The sequence below is a fragment of the Squalius cephalus genome (assembly GCF_949319135.1).
Source record: "Squalius cephalus genome assembly, chromosome: 22".
In the NCBI taxonomy this organism is placed as follows: Eukaryota; Metazoa; Chordata; class Actinopteri; order Cypriniformes; family Leuciscidae; genus Squalius; species Squalius cephalus.
In genome coordinates, this window is record NC_137143.1 from 30,075,168 (window position 1) to 30,101,135 (window position 25,968).

At 38.3% G+C, this 25,968-nt stretch overlaps 2 protein-coding genes across 9 annotated transcripts; one reads left to right on the plus strand and one right to left on the minus strand.

Annotated features, from left to right (window-relative positions):
- Positions 1–1,123: 1,123 nt before the first annotated feature.
- On the plus strand, positions 1,124–24,886 carry slc45a1 (solute carrier family 45 member 1). 5 transcript variants are annotated; one of them, XM_079856735.1, is made up of 10 exons: positions 1,124–1,383; positions 1,957–2,390; positions 5,230–5,322; positions 5,470–5,694; positions 6,878–7,734; positions 7,809–7,962; positions 9,113–9,289; positions 9,387–9,592; positions 23,056–23,166; positions 23,275–23,317. In XM_079856735.1, the coding sequence occupies exons 2-10, from the start codon at positions 1,967–1,969 to the stop codon at positions 23,278–23,280; spliced, it is 2,253 nt and encodes a 750-aa protein (XP_079712861.1). In that variant the 5' UTR covers positions 1,124–1,383; positions 1,957–1,966; the 3' UTR covers positions 23,281–23,317. The 5 variants fall into 5 exon arrangements, with proteins under 5 accessions (XP_079712861.1, XP_079712860.1, XP_079712862.1 ...); XM_079856734.1 differs by lacking the exons at positions 23,056–23,166; positions 23,275–23,317 and adding exons at positions 15,563–15,788; positions 17,932–18,335; XM_079856736.1 differs by lacking the exons at positions 23,056–23,166; positions 23,275–23,317 and adding an exon at positions 24,839–24,886.
- LOC307150016 (uncharacterized protein) lies at positions 19,248–21,839 on the minus strand. Of its 4 annotated transcripts, none has more exons than XM_079856747.1 (5): positions 21,622–21,839; positions 20,362–20,460; positions 20,008–20,077; positions 19,831–19,919; positions 19,248–19,748 (listed from the first exon to the last, which is right to left on the minus strand). In XM_079856747.1, the coding sequence occupies exons 1-5, from the start codon at positions 21,670–21,672 to the stop codon at positions 19,677–19,679; spliced, it is 381 nt and encodes a 126-aa protein (XP_079712873.1). In that variant the 5' UTR covers positions 21,673–21,839; the 3' UTR covers positions 19,248–19,676. The 4 variants fall into 4 exon arrangements, with proteins under 4 accessions (XP_079712873.1, XP_079712872.1, XP_079712875.1 ...); XM_079856746.1 differs by having other exon boundaries at positions 19,831–19,922; positions 21,622–21,838; XM_079856749.1 differs by having other exon boundaries at positions 20,368–20,460; positions 21,622–21,836.
- Positions 24,887–25,968: the final 1,082 nt, after the last annotated feature.

A 25,968-nucleotide genomic window follows, 5' to 3' on the forward strand; every position in this document is an offset into this window, starting at 1 on the left:
TAACATATTGGAGATTAAAATAATATCAGATTTGTCTAATTTTAAATAAACACAAAAAATGATGAAAAATTTACTTAAGTAAGAAATTTACTTTTGCTATGGTTTAAAGGGTTAGTTCACCCAAAAATGAAAATTCTGTCAGTAATTACTCACCCTCATGTTGTTCCAACCGCGTAAGACCTTCGTTCATCTTCGGAACACAAATTAAGATATTTTTGATGAAATCAGAGCTATGTCTCACTCCTCCATAGGCTGCTATGTGACCGAAACTTGCTGGCCCAGAAAAGTCATCAAAGAGATCGTTAATATAGTCCAAGTGACTCCAGTGGCTCAATCTTAAGTATATCAAGCGACGAGAATACTTTTTGTGCGCAAAAACAAACAAAAATAACGACTTTATTCCACTTTTCATTTCCTTCTCTCTGGGCCTCGTAGTGTTTCTGCGCTGCGCGTCTGTGTTGCACGTCATCACGCATCACACACATGACCGGCGTCGGCCAATAGTGAGCCTACGTGGTGACGTGAACACAGACGCGCTGCGCAAAAAGACTACGCGAACCAACTAGAGGCCCAGAGAGAAGGAAATGAAAAGTGGAATAAAGTCGTTATTTTTGTTTGTTTTTGCGCACAAAAAGTATTCTCGTTGCTTGATATACTTAAGATTGAGCCACTGGAGTCACTTGGACTATATTAACGATCTCTTTGATGACTTTTCTGGGCCAGCAAGTTTCGGTCACATAGCAGCCTATGGAGGAGTGAGACATAGCTCAGATTTCATCAAAAATATCTTAATTTGTGTTCCGAAGATGAACAAAGGTCTTACGCGGTTGGAACAACATGAGGGTGAGTAATTACTGACAGAATTTTCATTTTTGGGTGAACTAACCCTTTAATAAATGTCTATAGATATCTTCCAAAAAAAAAAAAAAAAATTGGCGGCAACTAGTAAATACACCAAGTTTCCTCATGCTAGCATGTGTGGAAGTATTTAAAACAAGTGTGTTACAACTAGCCCCGCGCTCCCCTGCTCAGCAACTTGAAACAACTTGAAGGTGAGTAGATGGTGGCAGAATTTTTATTTTTGGGTGAAGTCCCTTTAAGAGTTTGAAGTGTTTTAGACAGGTGTCAGTTTTCAGTTGATGCTGATGCTGCAGATTTGCGCGGGAGGGGCGATGCCGTGACGTCACGGGGGAGAGCCGAGCCTCAGCCGAGGAGAGATGAGAGAACAGGGGAAGACCGGAGGAGCACGATAAAAGCAGAGAAATGACTGCGCCAGAAAGGACGAAAGAGGAAGAAACGTTAAACAGCAGCGTCAACATGATTCGCCGTTCCGTCTGCTGTTTGCAAACCACCAGTAATGCATGAAGAGCACCCCGGATAAAGGTAATATTTCCATGTGCACGCCTCTCACAAAGAACAAACGAGTGGAGGAGTCGATTGTATAATCTTTACCTTGAAATCAAATGATTGGGGTGATTAATAGTGCACCGCTCCAAACACCCTCTTTGTCATCCATTAGCCTATTAAACATTTCTATTAATCGAAGATCACGTGCTCTTTGTAGTCACGCCTGGTGCGTTTCTCAGAAGGCTGCCGTTATGCGTTTTGCTTCCTCAGCTATGAAGAGAGACCACATGTGCACTGCGCATCTTCACACTCTGGATCTGCGCATTGGTTGCAGTGCGTCGTGTGCACGAGGGAAGTGTCATATCTATATCACTGACCACCTTGAAGCAATGGCGCTTCATTCATCACAATACTTTTCCTGCTGATTTGATGCACGAACCCCTTGTTGTGATGCTTTCCGCCATGGCTTTATGTAATTGTGCTGTTTATCTTGTCCTACCTCAATGTCACCATGACCTAAGAGTGCTCTGTGCATCTGAGAGCGGTGAGGGATTGCTTTTCCATGTCTTTTGAAATTTGCATCAACTCTTCTATTTTTCCCCTTTGCAGTGTGAGCAGAATGTCATCTCCTGGAATGGGCACCTCGAGCGACCCCCTGTTGTCCAGTCCTGTGGGGGGGAAGTTCGGGACTGCCCAGGATGGCACATGGAGACCCACTCTGTCCAAGACGTCCAGCTTCCCAGCGTCCACCACACGGCACCTCAGTCACAGAGCCAATAACTTCCAGAGGCACCCGAAGCGCCGGAAACTGATCAGACCGTCTCCTCCTCCGCCGCCGAACACCCCGTGTCCCCTGGAACAGCTCGACCTCAGCGAACTGCCTCCGAGACGCACTTTCCCCGAGCTTCTCTTCAATGGATCCATCTTGTTTGGTATCGAGTTCAGCTACGCGATGGAAACGGCGTATGTTACTCCTGTGTTACTTCAGATGGGGCTGCCGGACCAGTTCTACAGTCTTGTGTGGTTCATCAGTCCAATCTTAGGTAAGTAGATATTAAAGCCCCCCTGAAATCATCAAAATGTACGTTTCTTAGCTTTTAGTATGAATATGTTAGCCTTAATGTTATGAATAAGCTGGTTTGTTCCAAAACAATGACAAAATTCGCATTTAGGAGATATAAGCATTCAAAACTTACAGTCTCTCACTTCCGCTAAAATGGATCATGGATTTTTCGGACTTCAGCTTCTGTCCAATCAAATGCTCTCTAGAATCTAAAGCTCCGCCCCCTATGCTGTAAATACCACCTAGGCAAAGTGAACGTTCGGTTGCTCAAACGCTCGAGTTTTATTCCGTTTTCCATCTGTACGTTGGTTAATAATTAAATGGAATTTATTCAAACCTCTACTATTGAATCCAATGTATCATCAGCGCTCGGATTTGCTTCCATAGTGCTGTCAAGTAGGACTCGCAGTCTGTGAGGTAAACGAAACGCTATTGGCTATTTGAAAAGGGGGAGGAGCCATTCAATGGGTGTTTCTCAAAACCAAGAATGTAAAGAACGGACTTGTGTTCTTGGGGAGAACGCTCTTGCTAGTTGTTCTTGGAAGAATGAACTCACAAGGTGACGAGCACACAGAACGCTGCTGACAGTTTGAGACTGCTGGCATTGCGCAATAATACCCCCGCACAGACGCCGTCTGCAGTGCCCAAACATAACGAGAATTATTGACGATAACAGCCAGGCTTTATCGCCCAAGCCTACCCTCAGCTCAAGGGATTACTCTACAACTGTACACTACAATGTAATGTATATTCATAACAATAAAGCAACGCTTATGGAGATTCTCACTTCCGAAAACGTTTGAGCACATTTTCGATTCGACATAAATTTTCGTAAAAATGCCAATATTTGAAATCTACACAGTTGATTTCTCGCATCAAATGTTCTCAGAAGTGAATTTAGTGATGAAATAGCGTACGAAATTGTAGAAAAATGACTTACTGTATTGATCTGCCTCTCCTTCCTCGAATGCCGAAATGAATGCTGGGATATTTCTGCCGTCAAGTTACCAACCGATGCATCCTGGGTAAAATGGGCGTGTCAAGAACACTTCCGGGATTTTTAACCGTTCTTGCCAAAATGCAAACTTGTGTATTGGGACAGTACTTGGACAGCGACTGATGACATTTCACAAGTCCACAAGAACACAAGTACAGACAAGAAAGCATATTGAGAAACGGCCGATATGTCCCGCCTTAGCTTCCTGTTTCAGGGTAAATTACGTCAACGCATCGTACAAAGCTGCACGTTTCAAGGCACTTCAGTGAGCCTTTAAAGGATTAATACAAACAAATGATTCTGCTGCGGAATATAAAAGGAGACATTTTAAATGTCCTCGCAGACTTTCGAATGTAAAGCTTAAAAAATAAGGCAAATGATGAATGTTCCTGTAGATTAAATAGTGGATCATGATGCAAACAACACCAGGTGTCATGGGTTCCATTCCCACAAATTTATAAATTAGTCACTGGTTAAAAAAGCATCTGCTAAATGCATAAATGTACATAAAAGTAGTATATGAAATTCAAATATTCATATTCAAAGGCCTCTGAAGCCATGTGATATCTTTGTATAAAAAAAACCAGACAGAAATTTAAGTCCAGTTGCATAGACAGCCACTGTGTTTAAAACTAGTCGAGGGGTAATCAGTCTTGGATCCAATCTACTTTTATTTATGTGCAATCTTAAATAAAAAATTAAACGACTAACTTCTAACTTTAAATCTATTCTTATGCAAGCGGTCTCAGATCATTGAGGTTCTTTCAAATACTGGATCAGTCGGATTTGTGAATGAATCATTCATAGAGAATATTCTACTACTACGTTCACAAATCAGACTCAGAAATCTATACTTTTCTCCTGAACGTACACAAGCTAGAGCAGATGCCAAGTTTTTGGGTCTGTTCCTCGCACAAAGCGATTAGATGCCTTTAGAAGAACACAGGGATTACTTTGTAAAAGCATTCACTTTCATTATATTGAAAAGAATGAGCTGGATATCCTGAAAAGGAAAATATATATTTAACATGCAACATAGGCCTATTTTTTTTAGCCACTTCTATTGCAGTAGCAGCCACCATTTAGTATTATCTATATATTATTACAGTATTTATTAAGAGTTTAAATTGTCTTTTATTTTTATTTGTGTAGTTTTTTCTTATGTGCTTTTGTCATTTTTATTAATTTTTTAAAATAATTATATTAGCTTTAATTTATTTTTATTTTAGTTTTTTTTTTGTTTATTTAAAAAATAATTTCAGCTTTAGTAAATATTTATTTCAGTTAGTATGCCAAGGCATATTTTTATTTTCAACAAAAATAAAAAATTAAGTTTAAGTTTTTTCATTTAATATTTATATTGCAACATATATAATTAACATGCAACATATTTTTTATTAAATTTTTTGCTGCTTCTATGTTGCAATTGCAGCCAACATTTAGTATTATTGATCTATTATTATAGTATTTATTAATATTTGTATTTATTTTTATTTTTATATTTTCAGGTTTTCATTTAAATTTAATTTTCCTCATTTTATTATGAGCTTTTGACTTTTTTTTAAAATTGCAAATCTTTGTCATTTTTTTTACTTCAACTTATATTTTTATTTCAGCTTCAGTAAATATTAATTTCAGTTAGTTTGCCAAGGCAACATTTCTTTTCCGGTTTATATATATTTATATTGCAACATAAATATTTAGCATATACATTTTTATGACTGAGGTGCCCTTGAGCAAGACACCTAACCCCCAGCTCTTATTAACTGGCCTGTTATATATAGCTATACCAGTTTTTTTGATTGTCTTTTATGATTGTCAGGATTCCTTCTGCAACCAATTCTTGGAGCATGGAGTGACCGATGTACGTCTCGCTTTGGCCGCAGGAGACCTTTTATTTTTGCCCTGGCGATAGGTAAGCAGTACTGAATTTAGCTATCGCAAACTTCACTAATTGCTCAAATCAAGCATCTATTTCTCTCTTTTTTTACAGTTTTTCGGTGAACTTGCATTCTTATTTAGAGAAGTTGGTCGTAATGTTGTTCTGTGGTTGTGTTTGCAGGGGCTCTGCTGGGTCTAACACTGGTGCTGAATGGACGGGACATTGGCTCCGCGCTGGCGGACACAGCCCTGGATCACAAGTGGGGCATCGTGCTGACGGTGTGTGGTGTGGTTCTGATGGACTTCAGCGCGGACTCAGCTGACAACCCCAGTCATGCGTACATGATGGATGTGTGTAGCCCAGAGGACCAAGACCGAGGCTTAAATATACATGCTCTTCTGGCAGGTTAGAGGAAAACTTTGAGATTAATTATGGCGAATTATTCATTTAAAGCATTTTTTTCTCTTTTTCTCAAACCAATATAATTAGTCATATTTATAAACTGCTATAGTATTTATTAATATTTTGAAATTGGCTTTTATTTTTATTTTTGGCTTGATATTTTTTTAATTTATATTTTAAGTCTTAGTAATTGTATTATGTGCTTTTGTCATTTTTAACAAAGTTGTATATGCCTTGTTTATTTTGGCTAATTTGACTATGTTTTCATTTACCTGTAAAAGAATAGTTCTCCCAGGTTCATTTAACACATGGTCCCATAATTTAAATAATTTCCTTGAAAATCTATACTGCTTATATATTAATATAGTGTTTATTAATATTGTGAATTAGCTTTTATGTTCAGTTTAATTGTAGTTTTATTTTTAGTAACTTTGATATGTGTTTTTGTCATTTTATTAGTTTTTTAAATACTTACGTTTAGCTTTAATTTATTTTTATAGCAATTTTAGTTTTAGTCATTTTAGTACTTCAACCTTAACTTATTTACTTCAGTTGGTTAATTTTACCATGTTTTCAGTTACTTATAAAAAATATAGTTCTCATTAACACACTTTAATTGACCATATTTAAATCAACAAGTGTTATTTTAGTATCATTTACAGTATACTATAGTATTTAATATCGTGAATTACCTTTTATTTTTATATTTTAGTTTAAGTCGTCATTTTATGTGCTTTTGTAAATTTTATACGTTTTATTTAGTTTTATTTAGTTTAGTTTATTTAACACTTATATCAGTTAGTTGTGAAGGCAAATTTTCTCATGTTTGTTTAAGTTTTTCATCTAACATTTATATATTTTTTGGTTACACTTTATTTTACGGTGTCATTGTTACCGTGTAATTATATATTTAAGTACTGAGTAATATTAATTAGCATATACTTATACATATATAGGGTAGGATTAGGATTTGGTTGAGGGTTAGTTGCATGTAAATATGCATAATTTACTGTTATTACTATGATCAGTACATGTAACATATAGAAAAAAGTGTTACATTTTATTTTAGCTTCATTTCAATTACACAAAATGAAATGCACAGTTTTAGTTTTATTTAACAATAACAGCACTGAATCACATTACTATTGCATCTATCATTTCACTTCTATTCTTTCATTTACCTCAGGCCTTGGAGGCGGCTTTGGTTACATTGTGGGTGGCATTAACTGGGACAAGACTGAGTTCGGAAGGTCAATAGGTGGCCAGCTCCGGGTCATATACCTGTTCACCAGCATCACCCTCGCCGCCACCACGGCCATGACCCTCACGAGTATTCCTGAGCGAACTCTCCCCAAATCCCAGCCTCAAACCAGAAGCGGCCAAAACCTGAAGAGCCCCAACCTCCCTCTTCCGCCCTCCCCCCCGCCTCCTCCTGGAGCTGCTGTCGAGCAGGACGAAGAGGACGAAGAAGAAGCCCTATATAACAGCCAGTTCTCCAATTACCGCTACCAGGATCCACTGGGTCGCTCCAACAGCGCTAACGCACGTCTCTACGCAGGCCTCACCAGCCCCATCTCCCCTCTCAGTCCTCTGACCCCCAAATACGGCAGCTTCATCAGTCGGGACAACTCGCTCACGGGCATTAATGAGTTCGCTTCCTCCTTAGGCACCTCCTACATAGACCGAGTATTGATCGAATGCTACACGGGACAGCAGACTCCTCAGCCATTAGAGCCAGAGCCACCGGGAGAAACGCCCCCTCCTCAAGGGCAGAGTGAGACACCGGGTGCAAATGAGGTTTCACAACAAAACACACACTCACAGCCTAACGGAGAGTTGCAGGCGAGTGAAGCCTTGGAAGCGAATGAGCAAAATCAAGCCATTGAACCCGCGGAGCCTAATGAGGCGTCGGGGTCGCAGAGAGGCAGTTCCTCAGGGATACTGAAGCGTCCTCAGAGTCTGGCCTTAATAGAGGACCCGATCGTGACTCAAAGCAGTGGCTTGGACAACGGTCGTAGACGCACGGTCACTTTCAGTCAACAGGTCAGTGGTTTGACTATGCATAATGCATGTATGCAACTTGGCATTGAACTTTAGCATCTTTATCGTTTCCCAAGGTGGCGAATATACTGCTGAATGGCATGCGCTATGACAGTGACCTCAGTGGCAGCCATGAGGGAGCAGACTCTGAGATGTCAATCCTGCTGCTCTGTACCGCCATCTGCAGGATGCCTCCATGTTTACGAAGCCTGTGCACCAACCATTTCCTGGGTACTATAGGTTTTCAATCTCATTAGCCTAGTCAAGTCAAGTCATCTTCATTTATATAGCGCTTTTAACAATGTAGATTGTTTCAAAGCGGGTTTACAGTAACAAACGGATAATTTAAGGTAACAGAGGTTGTTTTGGCTTTTTTAGCGGATCTTGAATAAAGATATTTTCCAGCTAAAGTTAGTTTTGATTGATTCACTTCTGTCGCAAGGATCATTAGTTATTAGATCATTAGTTAGATCATTAGTTATTAGTTGTTGTATATTAGCCATATACAAAATTAGATCATTAATTAGATCGTTAGTTATTGTATATTAGCCATATACAAAATGTCTGAGGCTCATATTTTATATGCATATCTTTTTAAAAAAAATATAATTAGCACTGACATTAAGATTTTGATAACAGACTAAAGTGTTAGCACAGACCTACAGCTGATTAAATATTGGAATTTTTTGCACTGATTTGGGAGGGAAATCAGCTTTGTAATTGTTAATTAAAAACTATTCAAATAATTTTTGATGTACAATAAAAGTTCATTGAAATAAAGCTGAAATGAAATTTAAATATATGATGATAAACCTTGCAATTAAAAAAAAAAGCAGTATTTCGTTTTAATTGAAATAAAGCTGAAATAAATTTTAAATATATGATGAAAAACCTTGCAATTAGATTTAAAAAAAAAAAATTGCAATATTTCCTTGGCAACTAACTGGGGGAAAAAAAACAAGGTTAAGTACTAAAACTACTAAACCTAAAACTGAAATAAAAATGAATTAAAGTTAAATAGAAATATTTAAACAAAAAACGAATAAATAAAAAGACTATTAATAAATTAAAATAAATGTAAATATAAAGTTTATTTAATATAATATATTTATAAAAAAAAAAATACAAAATTATCAATAAATACTATTAGAGTGGATAAATAATGCTAAAATAACACTGATTTTAGGGAATGGATTTAAATATGGTAAGATGTATTAAATGGATCTGGGAGTGCTATACATTGATAGATAATCATTTTAAAAACACAAATGCCCCAGGATGTGTACAACTTTGTGAATGATAAGCGTGAGTGTTTTTAAAAGTGGTTATGTGCAACTATTTCATCTTCCATCTTCAACTTGGACTGAAACATGATCCTCAGGTTGGCTGTCGTTTGAGGGGATGCTGCTCTTCTACACCGACTTCATGGGGGAGGTTGTGTTTGGCGGAGACCCAAAGGCTCACCACGACTCAGAGGAGTACAAGCGCTACAACTCTGGCGTCACCATGGGCTGCTGGGGGATGTGCATCTATGCATTCAGTGCTGCTTTTTACTCAGGTTGGTGAAAGTGAGAGTGATTCTGTACAACTTGACCATGCACAAAGACTAGTGTGTATTAGCATCCCTTTCGTTTTTTCCTCTTTTCCTCTTGCAGCCATTCTGGAGAAGCTGGAGGAGCGCTTCTCATTGCGTTCGCTGTATTTCTTTGCCTATCTGGCCTTTGGTTTGGGCACAGGACTGGCCACTCTCTCCACGAACCTGTACGTGCTGCTGTCTCTCTGCGTCACCTACGGAGTGCTCTTCTCTTCTCTCTGTACGCTGCCTTACTCTCTGCTCTGTGAATATTACCAGAGCCCACAGGTGAGAGGAGGTTCATCTGCGACACAGAAACACACTTTAAGCAACACTATGTAACATTTTTTTACCTTAAAGGATAATTCCGGTATTTAGCACTTTGAGTCTCTTTTCTGGTTTGTTTTGGATGAACTAGAGTGGTGGATATAGAAATGTTGACGATGGGTCCCGTCTCGACTTTTTGACTCGTTTAGAATCGTCTTTGACCGCTTCAGAGTGGCTGTCTACGGGCATGCACGAACATGTCCTTAAAACAACCCTTAACGTTCGTTTTCAAAACTGTGCAACTCACCGAGTGGTTAGTGGTGTTCGTTGATGTAAGCAAGTAGCGTAGCGAAATACAGTTTCTGTCGTGTTTTATTTGGCATTTTGTAAAATCCCATTGATTTCTGTTGGTGGACTCATTGCTCGTTGATATTAGTGCGCTTCAGACTCAAATATCGAGCGGAAGTTTACACGCGGTTGTGAGGTATCTGAAAAATAGTTCCACTATAGCAAATAACACGGATTGAAATCATACATTGCGCCAATATATTTGTTTTTAATCATTAATCATGCACAGTTTTGAAAACGAACGTTAACACCGTGTCCTAACTACACGCGACGTGGTTTCTATTTTTCTGCGACGTCGCGCTGGAACAACAAACACAACGTGTGGCAATGATAATCTCAGGTACTGTTTATTGTGCTTTATTTAATGTTAAAAGCGTGCAATGTGACTTTGAATATCATTTATTGCTCCAGCTTTGTAGCTGTAAAAGCAACAATGGATATGATTCACCTCAGATCTTGAAATTAAACAAATGGAAACATGAATGTTAAAACTGTGAACAAACAAGTGTATTATTTGACAAAGATTGTTTTAGTAACTCAGTAGCTTATGTATTTTTGAAATGGTGTAATATTTGTGAATTTTATTATGTAGCTAACAGTTACTAATCCATTTTCTTGCGAGTGCCGTCAAGTTTACTCTCTAGTGCTGTGCACTTGCCGCGAGACTCCGCCCACATGCTGTTCTGATTGGCTGTGATTTTTGATTGACGTTGTGGCGTCTCACAGTCGCGTCGCGTCTAGTGTGGACAGACACACTGCCTGTCGCTGGAATCTTATTGCGTCGCGTGTAGTTAGGACACGGTGTAAGGGTTGTTTTAAGGACATGTTAATGCATGCCCGTAGACAGCCACTCTGAAGCGTTCAAAGGCAATTCTAAACGAGTCAAAAAGTCGAGACAGGACCCATCGTCAAAATTTCTGTGTCCACCACTCTAGTTCATCCAAAACAAACCAGAAAAGAGACTCAAAGTGCTAAATACCGGAATTATCCTTTAAAATAATGTTTCCAAAATCGTTTCAGTGGTTCATCAAGTCGTAACAGGGTGAACGGCACTTATGCCTCCGCTTTGCGGTCCTTTATCTCCTATAACCGCACTTTGTAAGTTTGCCAGATCGGGTCGTGGATCTGTAGTTCGAATGAGACAGAAGAAAACTACAAATTTGACTAGCTTTACGGCAAGCGTTACAATAGTCATTATTTTGTTTTTCTTCGTTTCTGATGTCGCAATACATCATACTTTCATAAAATCATGCATCATACTCTACCTTGTCTGTGGACATCGTTCATTCCGGTGAAGCCGGTGCTGGATAAACAGTGGCTGTGCGTGCGACAGTAGGCTGTGGTAGGCTAAACTAGGGCTGGGCGATAAAACGATAACGATATGTATCGCGATAGACACGTAATCAATATCAATAAAAAATGCGTTCGATAAAACGTTCGATAATTTATTTATTTTTTCGTCGGAAGAAGTTTGATTGCATGAACAAAGGCACTCACTCTCTAGTACCTAGATAAAACAGGAAAAGTCAGCTCGCCTGACTTCAAGTCTGACCGTAGTCTGACCAATGTCGTCTGCAGATTATGCAAGACCGTCGTCAGTTTCTCTGTTATTCGCGTACTGGTGCGCTGTTCTAACGTGTGCGTCTCTCAGCGCATACATGTGAAGCTCACATGCACTGAAAGCCTGTCTACCAGCGCCTGAATACTGGACTAAGTTATCTTTCGAGTCTTATTGTGCTAATACTGTTATATACACACAAGGTTTACATAAACTAGTCGGATATGTCTAAAGTGAAAGCAAACTTGAGAAAATTTAGAGAAAATCTGCTTGTCAAATGCGTGTGTAATAGACGCGTCGCGCGCAGCTCTTAAAGAGACAGTAGTAATAGTAAACACGCTGCCGCTTGTCCTTAAAGGGATAGTTCACCCAAAAATAAAAAATCTCATTATTTACGCACTCTAATGTTGTTCCAAACCTGTATTAATTGCCTTCTAATATTTTCTAATATTAATATTTTGAAGAATGTGGGTATCCAAACAGTAGCTGGTCCCCATTGACTTCCACAGGAGAAAAATATACTATGGAAGTCACTGGGGTACATCAACTGCTGGTCATTCTTCCAAATAACTTTTATTTTCAACAGAAGAAAGAAACTTATTCGAGTTTAAAACAACGTGAGAGAGTAAATTATAAAAAGTAGAATTTTTAGGAGAACTATCCCTTTAATGTTAATAAAACAACAAAATGTAAAGAGAAAATCACTCACTGCTCTTGACTAATAACTTTAATAATAGCTTTAATAAGTATCAATCTATAATTTATACAGTGAAGTCTGTTTTGTTTTATTTTCATATTTGTTCATTTAATTACTTTCGTCAATGCTACTGTTAAACACACCTACTGTAGCTGAAAACATAAAGCACTGTTTATTTAATTTGTATATTAAGTTGTGTATGTGTAATGTGTATCTTTGATCTTAATATTTAATAACAAAGAAAATAATGAGAACATTTTTTATCCTCGCCCCTGTCTGCCATTCTTTTTTATTATATATTTTGTTACCTAAGGCTTTGTTTTTAAAATATGGACATTAGTTTGGCTGTAATGCTCAGTCACAAAATAGTAAAACCAACATAAAAAAGAATTGTGATAAAATCGTGAATCGTGATTTTCCTGAAAGAAATCGTAATATTATATTTTTGCCATATCGCCCACCCCTTTATAAAGCATTTCTTACGTATTCTTTAATTTTGCACCTTAATGTTAAGAGATAATTGTTAAGTGTTCATTGTGATTTTAGACTTCTGAGTTTTCCATGGTTGTGTTGACATTTCTGCCTTTATAACTGATGGGATTATAATCAGAGGTAGGTTAAGTTTAAAATAAAAAAATCTTTAAATGTAATATATTTGTCTCCTGGACTGGTCCTTATTTTAAATATGTTATAAAAAAATTCAATAATTATCGATATCGACCGATATGAAACACTTATATCGTGATACAGTTTTCAGCCATATCGCCCAGCCCTAGGCTAAACGATTTACGACTGCGGTAATGGACAATTTCATTTTCAATTTCAATTCCAACCTGTAGGGGGACTGCAGAGGAAAAGTTCCATAGTGTTCTCTTAAAGCAAAACTAAGGAACATTTTTTACCTTAAAATAATGTTTCCAAAATCGTTTCAGTGGTTCATCAAGTCGTAACAGGGTGAACGGCACTTCTGCATTCGCTTTGCGGTCCTTTATCTGCTATAACCGCACTATGCAAGTTTGCCAAACCGGGTCGTGGATCTGTAGTTCGAATGAGACAGAAGAAAACTACAAATTTGACTAGCTTTACGGCAAGCGTTACAATAGTCATTATTTCGTTTTTCTTCGTTTCTGATGTCGCAATACATCATACTTTCATAAAATCATGCATCATACTCTACCTTGTCTGTGGACATCGTTCATTCCAAAGCCGGCGCTGGATAAACAGCGAACGTGCGTGTGACGGTAGGCTAAATTATTTACGACAGCGGTAATGGACAATTCTGCTTCCAACCTGTAGGGGGACCGAAGAGGAAAATTTCCTTAGTGTTGCTTTAATTCAGGGTTCACCAATCTCGGTCCTGGAGGGCCGCTGTCCTGCAGAGTTTAGCTCCAACCCCAATTAAACACACCTGAACCAGCTAATCAAGGTCTCACTAGGCATACTAGAAACTTTCAAACAGGTGTGTTGGAGCTGGTTGGAGCTAAACTCTGCAGGACAGCGGCCCTCCAGGACCGAGATTGGTGAACCCTGTTTTAATTAGATGTTTAAAAAAACACACACAAAGGCCTGGGGCCAGTAGCATAAACATAGCCGCTAAGTTAAAACTGTGTCTTAAGAACTAGTCTGACCAACTAGAGGCTAATCAGTCTTTTCAGTTTCAAATTAGACCAAGGTGACACTTTATTTTAAGGTGATGTAGTTATACATGTACTTACTATAGTAATAACAGTAAATTATTCATAATCACAAGTAACTAACACTAAACCAAACCCTGACTCTAACAGTAACTCTATAGTAAGTACATGTAGTTAATTAATATTACTCAGTTCGGTTACACTTTATTTTAAGGTGTCATTGTTACAGTGTAATTATATATTTAAGTACTGAGTAATGTTAAGCAACTACATGTACTTACTATAGGGTTAGGGTAGCATTAGGGTTTGGTTGAGGGTTAGTTGCATGTAATTATGCATAATTTACTGTTATTACTATGGTAAGTGCATGCAACATATGTGACAAGGACACTGTAAAATAAAGTGTAACCAAAAGTTGAAGAACCAGTCTTGAAGAAAAAAGTGTGACTAACTTGTAAGACTAGTCTAAGAAGTTTATGCAACCGGCCCGTGGTTTCACAGACTGGTCTTAGATTAAGCCAGGATTAGGTTTTAGTTAAATTAGGACATTAAGTAGCTTTGATAAACATGCATTAAAAAAACATTACTGGTGTACATCATGAGACAAAACAATGGCAGTGACAAATTTTAAGATATAAACGTTTCAGTTAAAACAGCTCAAACATGCATTTAAGTCTGGGATTAGACTTAAGCCTTGTCTGTGAAACCAAAATTGTGTTTATGGGAATGCATTTGCAACTGAAGTCTATGGTGAACGGTATCAGTATAAAATTGAAATACACATTATTTTGAAAGTATAGAATCAAGTTGCAACATTATGAGACTAGTGACAAAATTGCTGTCTTTGCAAAATTATATAGAATCTTCCTTTCACAACTAAAGTGAACTGAAACTTTTAGACAATACGCACAAGGATACCAAATAGCGATATAATAGGGAAAATAGGGATATAACTCAAATATTTGCAATATTTTGGCAACGTATGACATTAAAAATGTTATACATCTTTACAGCTCAAACAGCACACATAAGAAATACCGTAAGTGCCTTATCAGTATAAACATTAAAATACACACGATTTCAAAAGTGTAGCATTATTTGTGTTACCATGAGACTAGTGACCAAATTGCTTACTAACCTTGTTTGTGCAAAACGATATAGAATCGTTACATTTATAGTGGACATGTAACTTTTACGCACAAGGATTCTAAATACTAGGGATATAACAAAACTATTTGTAAAAATATGTTTGCAACACATAAAACGAAGATTTGATACAACTGTACAGCTCATGGGAGAGTTATTGTAAGTGCTTTAACACACATTTCTGCTTTTAAACCCTCTGTAATCTTTCTCCCCATAGACTCCATTGTAAGTACAATACAGAAGATGCTTTTCTCTTCTTTGTTTTCACTAATCGAGGGACCCAAAGTTAAAGTTTGAGGTTTGAGGGGAGTGGTTAAGCGTTTTCGACCCAAGCCGTCAAACTTACGTCAAGTAACTTTTCAGATTTTGATTAAAGATTACCACGACAAACATTTTTTTTCTGTGTATTAACTTGCATGGATTCATTGTGCACTACAAGACTAGCAATATGCGCTAACGAAGTAAATAGGGTCAATTTTGATTTCATGACGACTTTAATGTCGGTTGTGATTGAGTTTACCTTGTATTAAACTAAGTTGCAGTACTAAATGTTTTCATGCAGACAGTGTGACTTCAGTTGTGATCCATCTCACGTGTTGTTCTCGCAGTTCTGCGGCTCATCCGAGGACGGGACCAGGCGAGGTATGGGGGTGGACATCTCCCTGCTCAGCTGCCAGTACTTCCTGGCTCAAATCCTGGTTTCCGTGGCGATGGGCCCTCTGACGTCACTGGTGGGCGGGGCCCAGGGCGTGATGTACTTTTCGAGTCTGATGTCATTTGTGGGGTGCCTGTACTCCTCACTGTGTGTGGTGTACCATCTGCCAGCACCCGAGGGTGAGCCTCCCCAGAGTGAGACCCAGCCACTACTGGTGCACATTTAGATCCGCTCTCTCACACCGGGTCCAAAATTAACACTCCATCAGCACCACACGAGTTACCAGCTTTCTTGATTTGCAACATAACGTAAATCATGATGTAAGAACGCTCTTTGATATCCAAGAATCAAAGCAAAGAAATTCCAGCAGCTCCTCTAAATAAAAGATCAAGGGCTGTTGTGCATCTGCAAACGACTTTTAGCGTAAACGTGGAAAACAACAGATGTTTATAGGAAGCCAAAGGGGTTTTTTTTTTATTGAAAAACCTACAAATTTCACCAAAACAAACAGAACCATGGTGTTTTTGTAACAATTTTCATATATGACACAAATATGTAAGGGATAATCTTTTTTTTTTTCTTTTTTTTTTCAAAAGTACAAAAAATATACATACATTAGGGTCCTTCAGTCTGAGACCACATTGAAGTTGTTGTTTTTTTCACACATAAAAATAAAGAATAAGTATTATTGAATATTTCTAATTTCTAGGTGTAAATAAATTAGGTAGTTGTATTACAGTAAATTATGCCATTTTCAGATTATTTTGAAAAACATGATCATCTGGTTTTGTTTCAAATCATATGGAAGCCCATTACCGCCACATAAGAAAACAAAGTTATGCTCTGGTAAATCATAGTTATGAGATAAAAAATTTAAATGATGACATAAAAAGTCAAAATTATGACACAATTTCGACATAAAACAGTCGAAATTATGTGATGAAAAGTCAAAATGCTGACTTAAAAAGTTGAAATTATGACATAAACAGTCGAAAATGACATACCGAATCAAAATTATGACTTAAAAAGTCATTAAGATTAAAAAAATTACAAAATTGCCAGTCGAAATTATGACATTATGATTAAAAGTTGAAATTATGATTTAAAGTCGAAATTGTGACAAAAAGTAAAAAATTATGACAAAAAGAAAAAAAATTACATACCGAGTCGAAATTATGACTTAAAAAATTTAATTACATGCCACAATTTTTACTTTTTAAGTCATAATTTCAATTTAGTATGTCAAAATTTCGACTTTTCATCTCATTATTATGATTTACCAAAGCATGATTTTTTTTTTCTTATGTGGCGTAAATGGGCTTCCATAAAATAATCTAAAGTGCTGCTGTCATGCAAATAAACCAAACCAAAGTTTACTGAGAGAAATATTTCAAGTAAATACTCAAATTTAGCTAATTGTTTTAAATTAGAAAAGAATGTAAAAATAATGCAGACTTTTGGACCCACTGTTGTATAAACATTGTGCAGAAGTGGTCAACAGCCGTTGGCAAACATGGTAAAAAGTTAATTTTGGACCCCGTCGACACAAACGAACAGCTCAGACTCTGCGCTTGCTCACTTTACGCCTCACGAACGCAGTGCTGGAAATGTGAGAGAGGGAAAAAGAGCGATTTTGACTATGCATCTCACTCAGATCTCTTAACGCAAGCATGCTGCGACGGTGACTGCATGACGGCGAGCTTGAGTAGTGTGTGTATGAGAGAAAGTGTGTTTGTGAACATGTGATGCCTGACTACTTTCATCTGGCTTGTACATATATCAAATGTGTTTTTTTTTACTGTCCATTCCTCATAAAGGAGGAAGCCAAAGCTCTCTTTATATTGTTTTTGGTCAGCTAATTGTTAAAGCTCATTGCTTTTAATAAAAGTAAACCCCTCTCACATGTCCAAAGCAAATGTATCCTGTCCACGTGAACTTTGAAGATGTTCGGTTTGTTTGCATGTAAAGCCGCATTGATGCCTTACTGTAGGCCTCTGTTTCAAACTGTAAAACAGAGAATGTGTGTGTCTATTGGCTATTGGTTTGCATATACTGTTTTTAAAGTGATTAGGCTTGAATACTAGCTACCTACTACACGCATCCTTACACAGTAGCAATATTCCTTTCGCATGTTTGCCATACTGTAACATGGCTCGTAGCTTGACACTGGTGGACGCCCCAATGACATATTTGTAAGAAAAACATAAATGACGTATTTATGGTTCCCCCTACTGAGCCATGTCATGGAACGCACGCTCTCATGCCTGCTTTCCTGTGGTCTGGCGTGATCGTTGTAATGACCGTCGTTCTTGTCATTATCAGGCAGAGCGGACGTTGAGGCTGAGGCGTGAGTGATCGGAAACAGGCCCTGTGCGGAAGAACAAGACAAATGTATTGTTTGGTGACTACAACAAATCTGGACAACAAATCCGGACTCTCCACCAGAGCGCTCAGAGATGTGCGCCTGTATTGCCAAGCATCTTTTAATGTTTTGTCTGTTTTGCTTTGCAATACACGCGACACTTCATACTTTAAAGAAAAAAAAAAAAAACTCATGTTCACCAGGTAGCAAGCAAATCAAGAACTGAACGAGATGACATTTTTTTTTGCCTAATCTACACAAGCATGTACAGATATGGTATCTTCCTTTAACGAAATGATGTAAATAAGTGGCACTGTACAGGTAAATGCTCTGAGAATTAAACTGTCACAGGACTGCAGATGTCGTTCTGATTGGCTGGTGCAGTTTCTAGTAAAAACATGTTTAAGGCTTTAACCAGCAGGGGGCGCCGTAGGATCAAACCAGCTCGAGCCAATGGAAATCCTAGTAACTAGTCTTCATTGTGTGAAGAGCTACTTTTAGATTTTACCAAGAGTACATTTCAGCAGCAAAGAGTCAATCCTCTTTCAAATACTTGGTGTATGTTAGGGTTAGGATGATGTAATCTCGTTAAGCGGCTCGTAAAATGTTTTGCAACCCCCCACACTGAAAAAAATTATTCGTTGCATTTAATACAATTTTTTATGGAAAGTGGTTGCACACAATTGATTTTAGCTACATTTAAACACATGCATTAAGTTGAACTTATTCAATTTTAGTTCAACTTAATGCATTTGTTTAAATCAATTGTGTGCAACCACTTACCATAAAAAAAAAATTGATTCAATTCAACGAATCTTTTTTTTTCCAGTGCAACGCAACGCAACGCCAAAAAAGACCCAAGAGGCACTCGTTTTTAAAAAGACAAGACTGTTTTTTTTTTTTATTTATAATCCTGAACCAAACTATACAAAGCAGTGGTCAAAAAAAAAGCAACCAAAACACAATAATAAAAAAAGGTTTTGCTTGAAGGACTGAAAGAACACCAGTACCAGCATACAGTTCTGTTATAGATTGTTTTCATTCTGCACTTCCCATATAAAACACAATGAAAAAACAAAAACCCCCAAAACTGTACATAAGGATAGAAAGATATAATCCTTTTAAATGCATATGGAACAAAAGACCTTCAAGATTTAAAAAGGGGTTAATTAACATGTTAGACGCCGTTCAGAAAAAGGGGGGCGGACTAAGGGAACCCTCTCATTCATATGAGCCATCTGTTATGTTAACTGATCTGCTAAAGCGAGGGATTAACTTCTAGCAGCACAACCAGGTTAAACATTGTCTATTAGCCCCTGCTTAAAACTCATCTTTGGTCTTTAGTGGATCAGAAAAATGTCACCCATGAAAATGACAAGAACCTCATGCTTTCAGTTGCTTGCGTGTACATCCGCTGGTCAAATAACAGAGTAGAATGTGTGCTTGTTAAACGTGTGCTAAAATAAACTGTCCATCGCTTATTTTAATACAGGTTTTTCTAATGTTGGTCCTACGCCAATAAATAAGGTCTTACAAAAGAGGGGACAGGGTCATGATGATGTTATGGGCCTCAGTGCAATAAAAAAAAAAAAAAATTAAGATCTTGTAGCGGCAAAAGGAATGTCTGTGAAATATACAAAAAAGCACAAACTCTACTAGGTCGAACTGACCATACAGACAGAGCTACTGAAGGGCAGCGAGAACTTTAAGCTTTGACTTCAGCCTCTGTGGAGTCGCCGTTCTCCTCTGTCTTCTGTTTCTTTGTTTCCACTGCCTCCTGAAAAAGCAGAAAAGCAATGATTAGACGTGCTGGAGACATGAGGGTTTGTGACCATGTGTGGATTGAAACTCAAACCCACCTCCTCTTCTGCTGGACGTTTCACGGGATGTTCGTCTGCCTCTTTCTCAGCACCGTTCTCTTTCTCCTCCTCCTCCTCCTCTGCCTCTCCTGCTGTTGACAACCAAAAAGTGTGTCACTCATCAGTTTTAGCACTAGTAAATTTAGTAATAGTGGAAAAAAAAAAAGTCAAACTCACCCTCCTCATCATCCCCACCCTCTTCGTCCTCATGGGTTTCCTCTTCTTTATGTGAAGCACCATTAGTAGTCTAAAGAGAGAAAACACCGTGAGTGAAACCGATACCAAGTTTGTTATGTCACCAGACGACTTGGGGATTTATGAACAAAGTATCATTACGATAAGTTTGTGGGAAGGTCAGTTAAGTAAATAACCAGCCTCAAAGCTGTTTTCTCATAAGATGCATGTGTGTCAGTTCTCGAACCCTAAACAAAGAGCAGCGTGATGAACGAGGGGGAGGGGGCCCTTCAACACCTGCGCGGCGAGTGGGTACTAGGGGACAAAAGCCACAAGGCCTGCTGGGAAATACTCAACGCTTACTGTTCCATTTCCATTGGCAGGTGCGTCTTCGCTGCCGTTTTCCTTCGCAGCCTCTGCCGCCTCTTCAACCACCTCTTTTTTTTCTTTCAGGTCCTGAAATAAAGCAGAAGTTTATCAGTTAATAAATAAACCACCTCAGACTACATAAACAATGCAGCGTGTGCTTATTTCACATTGATAGCATTGACGCGTTTCTCATGGTAGTAAAGGGGAAAGTTTGTTTTCCGTGAGTTACTTCCCCACCCACACACACAGATGAGGCACAGACCACACACACCAGCTGGCTGACTGCCTGTTAAAATACATTAAATGGCAAACCAACACCAGGGTCATGAAAACCACCTCAGGTTTTTGGTTTTAAATACACTTTTAGAAACTATGCCATCATTTAATATGATTTACCTTTAATGTAACACATATACCACATTGTCATAACGGAAACTCTACGTGAACTACAGAAAGTGGGGATTTTTTTTTTTTTTTTGTAACATTGCCTGTGTTCTTTCTCTGAAAACGACACCACAATGGGTCTATTATATGAAGACAATCAGTTTAAGTTCATGCCTTCGTGAATTAAATCTATTGTTTGGACACACATGTCGAGGTCACTTGAGGTTATTTCGCGCTGTCTTGCCCCATTGCCCCCTTTATTTCCCGGTAACTGTCGTGCACGCGCATGCGCGCACACGCGCCGAGCTGGAAACAAAAGGAGGCAGAGCGCGCGCCAAGACAACGTGCTCGAGAGACTGGGGGCGGGAGGCGCGAGCGTTTTACAGCACGCGGCGGCGATATTCCCGCCTATTCGCGCGGCAGAGATCAAGAGCCTTGACTTTGCACACACACACACACCAACATTTCAAAGAAAGAAAGAAAAAAAAAAATCTGGCAGATGGTTCACAAATTCACCCCCACACCCCCGAAACCCCACACTTAACGTTAATTGGATATGATTACATATGGGAATATATGTCGAAATTTTCCCTCATAGAGGTTTGCCTTATTTTGTACGACTTATTCTTGAATTAAACGTTCGTTGTGGTTCTTCTTTTAACCGTTAATTTAAACACGACTCCGCGCGAAACACGAATAAACGGAAAATGTGATGCTGGTGTTCAAATTATACTAATTTAACATTTTCTCATTGAGAACAACATTTGCCGCTGATAATCCCCCGAGGTTTCTTGCCTTTTTCTCTGTTTTAATTTCCATACAAACCCACTTTTCTCAATTACATCGGTTTTTGAGGGAACTTACCTTTGCGGTGACCTCGGTGGTGGTGGTCGTGTCAACAGCGGTATCAGCCATGGTGGTTTATAGAGATGTTTTAAAGAAAATGTCCGAAAAAAGCGTTAGAAGTGGTGGGATGAGGTAGGAGACGGTCAGACGTGAGGAGGAAGAGTGAATCAAAACTGCCAGAACCTGAGAACTGAAAGGCGCGTCGAGCGCAGCGGCAACATCACTGACATCTGATTGGACAGAGGCGTAGCAACGTAAATCCTTTCTTCGATTTGATTGGAGAAGCCACTGTCAATTGTTTCATAAAGTCCCGCCCCTTCGTTCGTACTACTTGTAATGCGCCCGTCTTGTCTTATTGGTGGAATATTTAATTTTACCCTTTACCCGGTCTTTTAAAAATACTGTTTTAAGTGTCGAAATGGACTTTTTGTAATTGTTATAATGTATCAAACAATAAACAGATAGAAAAGACCGAACATATAGAACCTCTACAGGAATTAAATGATATTAAATCACCTCGTAAAGGTTGGTTCATAAATAAAAAGAGAGAGAGAGAGAGAGAGAGAGAGAGAGAGAGAGAGAATGTAACATTATAAACACATACAGAGGAAAACATCATGCACAGGTGGCATAAAAAAAAAAAAAAAATCATATTTCAAGAATCTGTCTCTTTTCTTGTTTTTTTGACCAGCCTAGATATATAAGAAATGCGTCAATTTCAACTAAGAAATGTGAAAAAATACATATATAGTATAGGCTGCATTTGCATAGGCCTATAAATAAATAAAAAATCCCCCCAAAAATAACAATGTAATTAATTGGATTATAGTTGTACGTTTATAGTAACAGATTATATCTTTTAACTGAAATGATGAGTGCGAGGTCAGGATCAATTCAAGCTATTTCTGGCACCATCGTTGTTTTGGTTCCTTATTTTAGGGGCTCATTCTCTATATAAATTTGAAGAGAGTGCAAAGTGTTTATGCAGTTCGTAAACTAAAATAAATAAGTTTATCAATAATATAGGCCTAATTTGTAAGTTAATTAACCTTTTTTTATCTTCCTATGGTGTATTTTGAAGTTATATTTTGTGTTGGTTTGTCATTAATTCCCATTCTCTTTGCAAACTGCACAAATCTGTTTCTATTTTCCTTGACCTTTCTTTCGACGTCATCTCTTGATAGTTGTTTTGTGTGGTTGGAACCTGCCTTCAAGCTTGCATAGATGAATTCAAGCTTCTTTGGGGGCTTTGTTTACAGCCACAGTTTCATTAGCATGTTGTATTCAGAGGCCATTGTGTCCCAGATGGAGACGCACCAGGCAGCTGTTTCATTCATAATGAGAAGTCACACTAAGATGCTAACATGAGTATTCCACCCCATCAAACATCTGATAACCAACTGATATTGCTTAACAGATAAGCCACACAGTCATCTTGCTTCTCCGTTACAGGAAAAGTACCTGTTGCACAAGGAACAGATTTCGGTTGTGGTTAATAACGTTCCCCTTTCAAGGGGTCAAATGAGTCAAACCCTGCCTCACATCTGTAATTCCTCAAAAGGAGTAAGTATACTGAACTAGAAATCATATTTTTCTCTTTCTTCAGACAGTTTAAGTTGAAAATGTCCATAGAGGCAGAACTTTTATCAGGGTTTTCTTTTGAACACACAGAGATAAAGACCCCCTCCCCATTCGAATCTCATCAGATCTGCCGTACCGTGGTAACAAAGCCCACTTGGTGGTCACAGATGGTGTGGGCCTATGGTGAGCTGTGTGAGGGGTCAGCATGTAGTCTTTGTTTTATCAGATGGAGACCACTGATTTAAACCTCAGCTTTGGCTCCAATGTAAATGAGAAGCTGAAAACAGTCATTTAATCGGAGACGGCTTCATTCAGAGTAGTTTTCCATAAGGAGGTGAGGTTTTGCAGAAGTAAACTTTGTGATTTTACTATATCAGAACATGTCATTTTTTATTTTATTTTTACACACAAAAATGACACAAAGTATACTGCTTTTCTTAAAATGAAAACTAACCTATAATATTTTGCTGATATAGCATTTTCAAAATACCTCTCATTGATTTTGACCTTTGTTGAATACTTATTTTCATGTTGTGTGGAAATCTTCCGAGTCCGACAGCATACAGTAGATTAAGGACTTTTTGCTATCACTCTAAAATAACAGTCTGTAACTGTTTTCCCATCCAAAGTAAATTGAAAATGTAAAAATATCAATAATTTCATTTGATGCACCACTCTCCCGGCCATTGGTCAGAAATAATGATAGTCTTGCCACAAACTCATGCCATTGGTTGAGCAGATCTTGGTGCAAGCAAAGCAAAGTTCACTAAGACATGATGGATCACCAAATTTTGTTGATCCTGGAACAATATTCCTGTCCAAAAATCCTGTCCTAAATCTAACCCTACCTATAACTTATCTCTAAAATCAGAGAAGTGAATAACACTGAAGCACGTAACCCTGGTTGTAAGCCTAAAATTGACATAACCTTGTCCCTCAAATCTGATTGGTTGATTGGAATGTTGTTCCAGGATCAACAATCATGTTGATCCATGTTGCACTCGGTGAATTTAACAAAATTATATGAAATAAATGTACATCTGCATCCAAGCACTAATCCCAGATCTTAATCCCATCTGCATGCATAGATGAAATAAACATTTTTATAATAACTGCAATGCCTCTCAGAACATTAATCCTGTCAAAACAGAGCTGTACAACTATCAGAAGTCTTGACATTGAGAGGTAGATGTAATTAGCCCCAGAGATGAAAGTGGTACATGCATTTTTAATCTGAGGAGGTTTTAAGGGCTTGTGTTTGGATTGATTTGGATTTTGGCAGTTTGTCAGAGTGGGTGGAGACTCTTAAGACGGACAGAAAATTAATTCAATCTCTTAAAGGTTTCGTTTGCGCTTGGACGTAAACTCAGTGGAACACATGCACAGAGAGGCTCTTTCATGGGGGAAATGAAGACCATATGTAACACACACCGAAACAGCCGTCTGCTGCTGGAAGCCCACGGTGTGTCTGCCGTACAAATCCAGACAAGTAACAGACGATTTTCCTTTTTTTTTTTTTTTTTTTTTTCTTTTTTTTTTAAAGAAAACACTTCTTGTCCAAGCATTACTCATTCCCTAACTGGAAAATGGGAGCAATCGGAGAGGAGAGAGTCTTTGTTAGGTCATTTCCTGTAGTTTTTTTCCCTCCTTCTAGAATACCCACAGCCTGCCCACGAGCTAGATTTGTTTCCATGGATACTGGAACAATTCCAATGATTGCCTGCTGGTTTTTAGTGCGCGCTTTGATGAAGGAAAGCCTCGGAATAACCAGAGATGGGAAGAAGAAGAAAAGAGCCAACATGGTCCTCTAATCCTCACATTTTCTTTCATGCAGTGTGAATGGTTACTTTGGTAACTTTCTTTCTTTCTTTCTTTCTTTCTTTCTTATGCAGTTCTTTCTCGGTTTTTAGTCAAATCTATGTTGAAATCAAAATCCACCCTATTTAGTATCTTAAAGCATGTTTCTGATCTTATTGCACATGTCATTAAAAAAAAAAAAAAAAAGCTCCGCCTCTGAAACGACTTTCCTTTAGATGACGTCACAAACCTCTCTTACGTCTCAACCGCTCTAAAACCTTCTGGCATTGCCCACTTTTCACAATACAATTGATTCCAGATGAATAAAATCAAGAAATCAAGTCCTGCCTACATTTTATTTATTTGAATATCCATTTTCACTATGTTAGATATATGGGTTGCGAATGGCATTTTATTATCTGATGCACTACTATTACTAAGTGATCCTTTTGGGTAGGGCCGTGTTTGTTTTGATGATTTTAAATATTCGCAGAAATCGCTTACTGCACTTTTAAGTACTGACTTTTACAGCGATTAGTTGCAAATTATCCGGTTTTATTGAGTCAGAAATGCCAGTTGCACATGATCAAACTCCAGGTTCAGTAACCTCAGAAAACCTCATTTGTCTGTGGTTCCTGTCTTTAAACGTTGAGTTCATGACTTCCCCTTTAGGTCAGTGAGGGAAGTAATTTGCAGATGCACCTGAATTTTCGAGACAAAAGGCTGCAACCTGACCCTTGGAATTTCACGGCTTTGGGGATGTTTGAGGAGGGGTTTGTCAAAGATCAGGGGTCAGGATTAGGGAAGAAAGGGTCACCGTAATTGGAAGAATCCAAGGGAGGGCTCGGTGCTCCAACTGTGCGCTTTTGTCTTGAACAGCGGTAACCCTTAACACTCTGAAATGCTTTCTCATGCCTGTGCGAGTACCTGGTGAAAATCAGCAAACCCCAAAGGACCAAAAGAGCATTATCAGTTTTGCATCTGCAT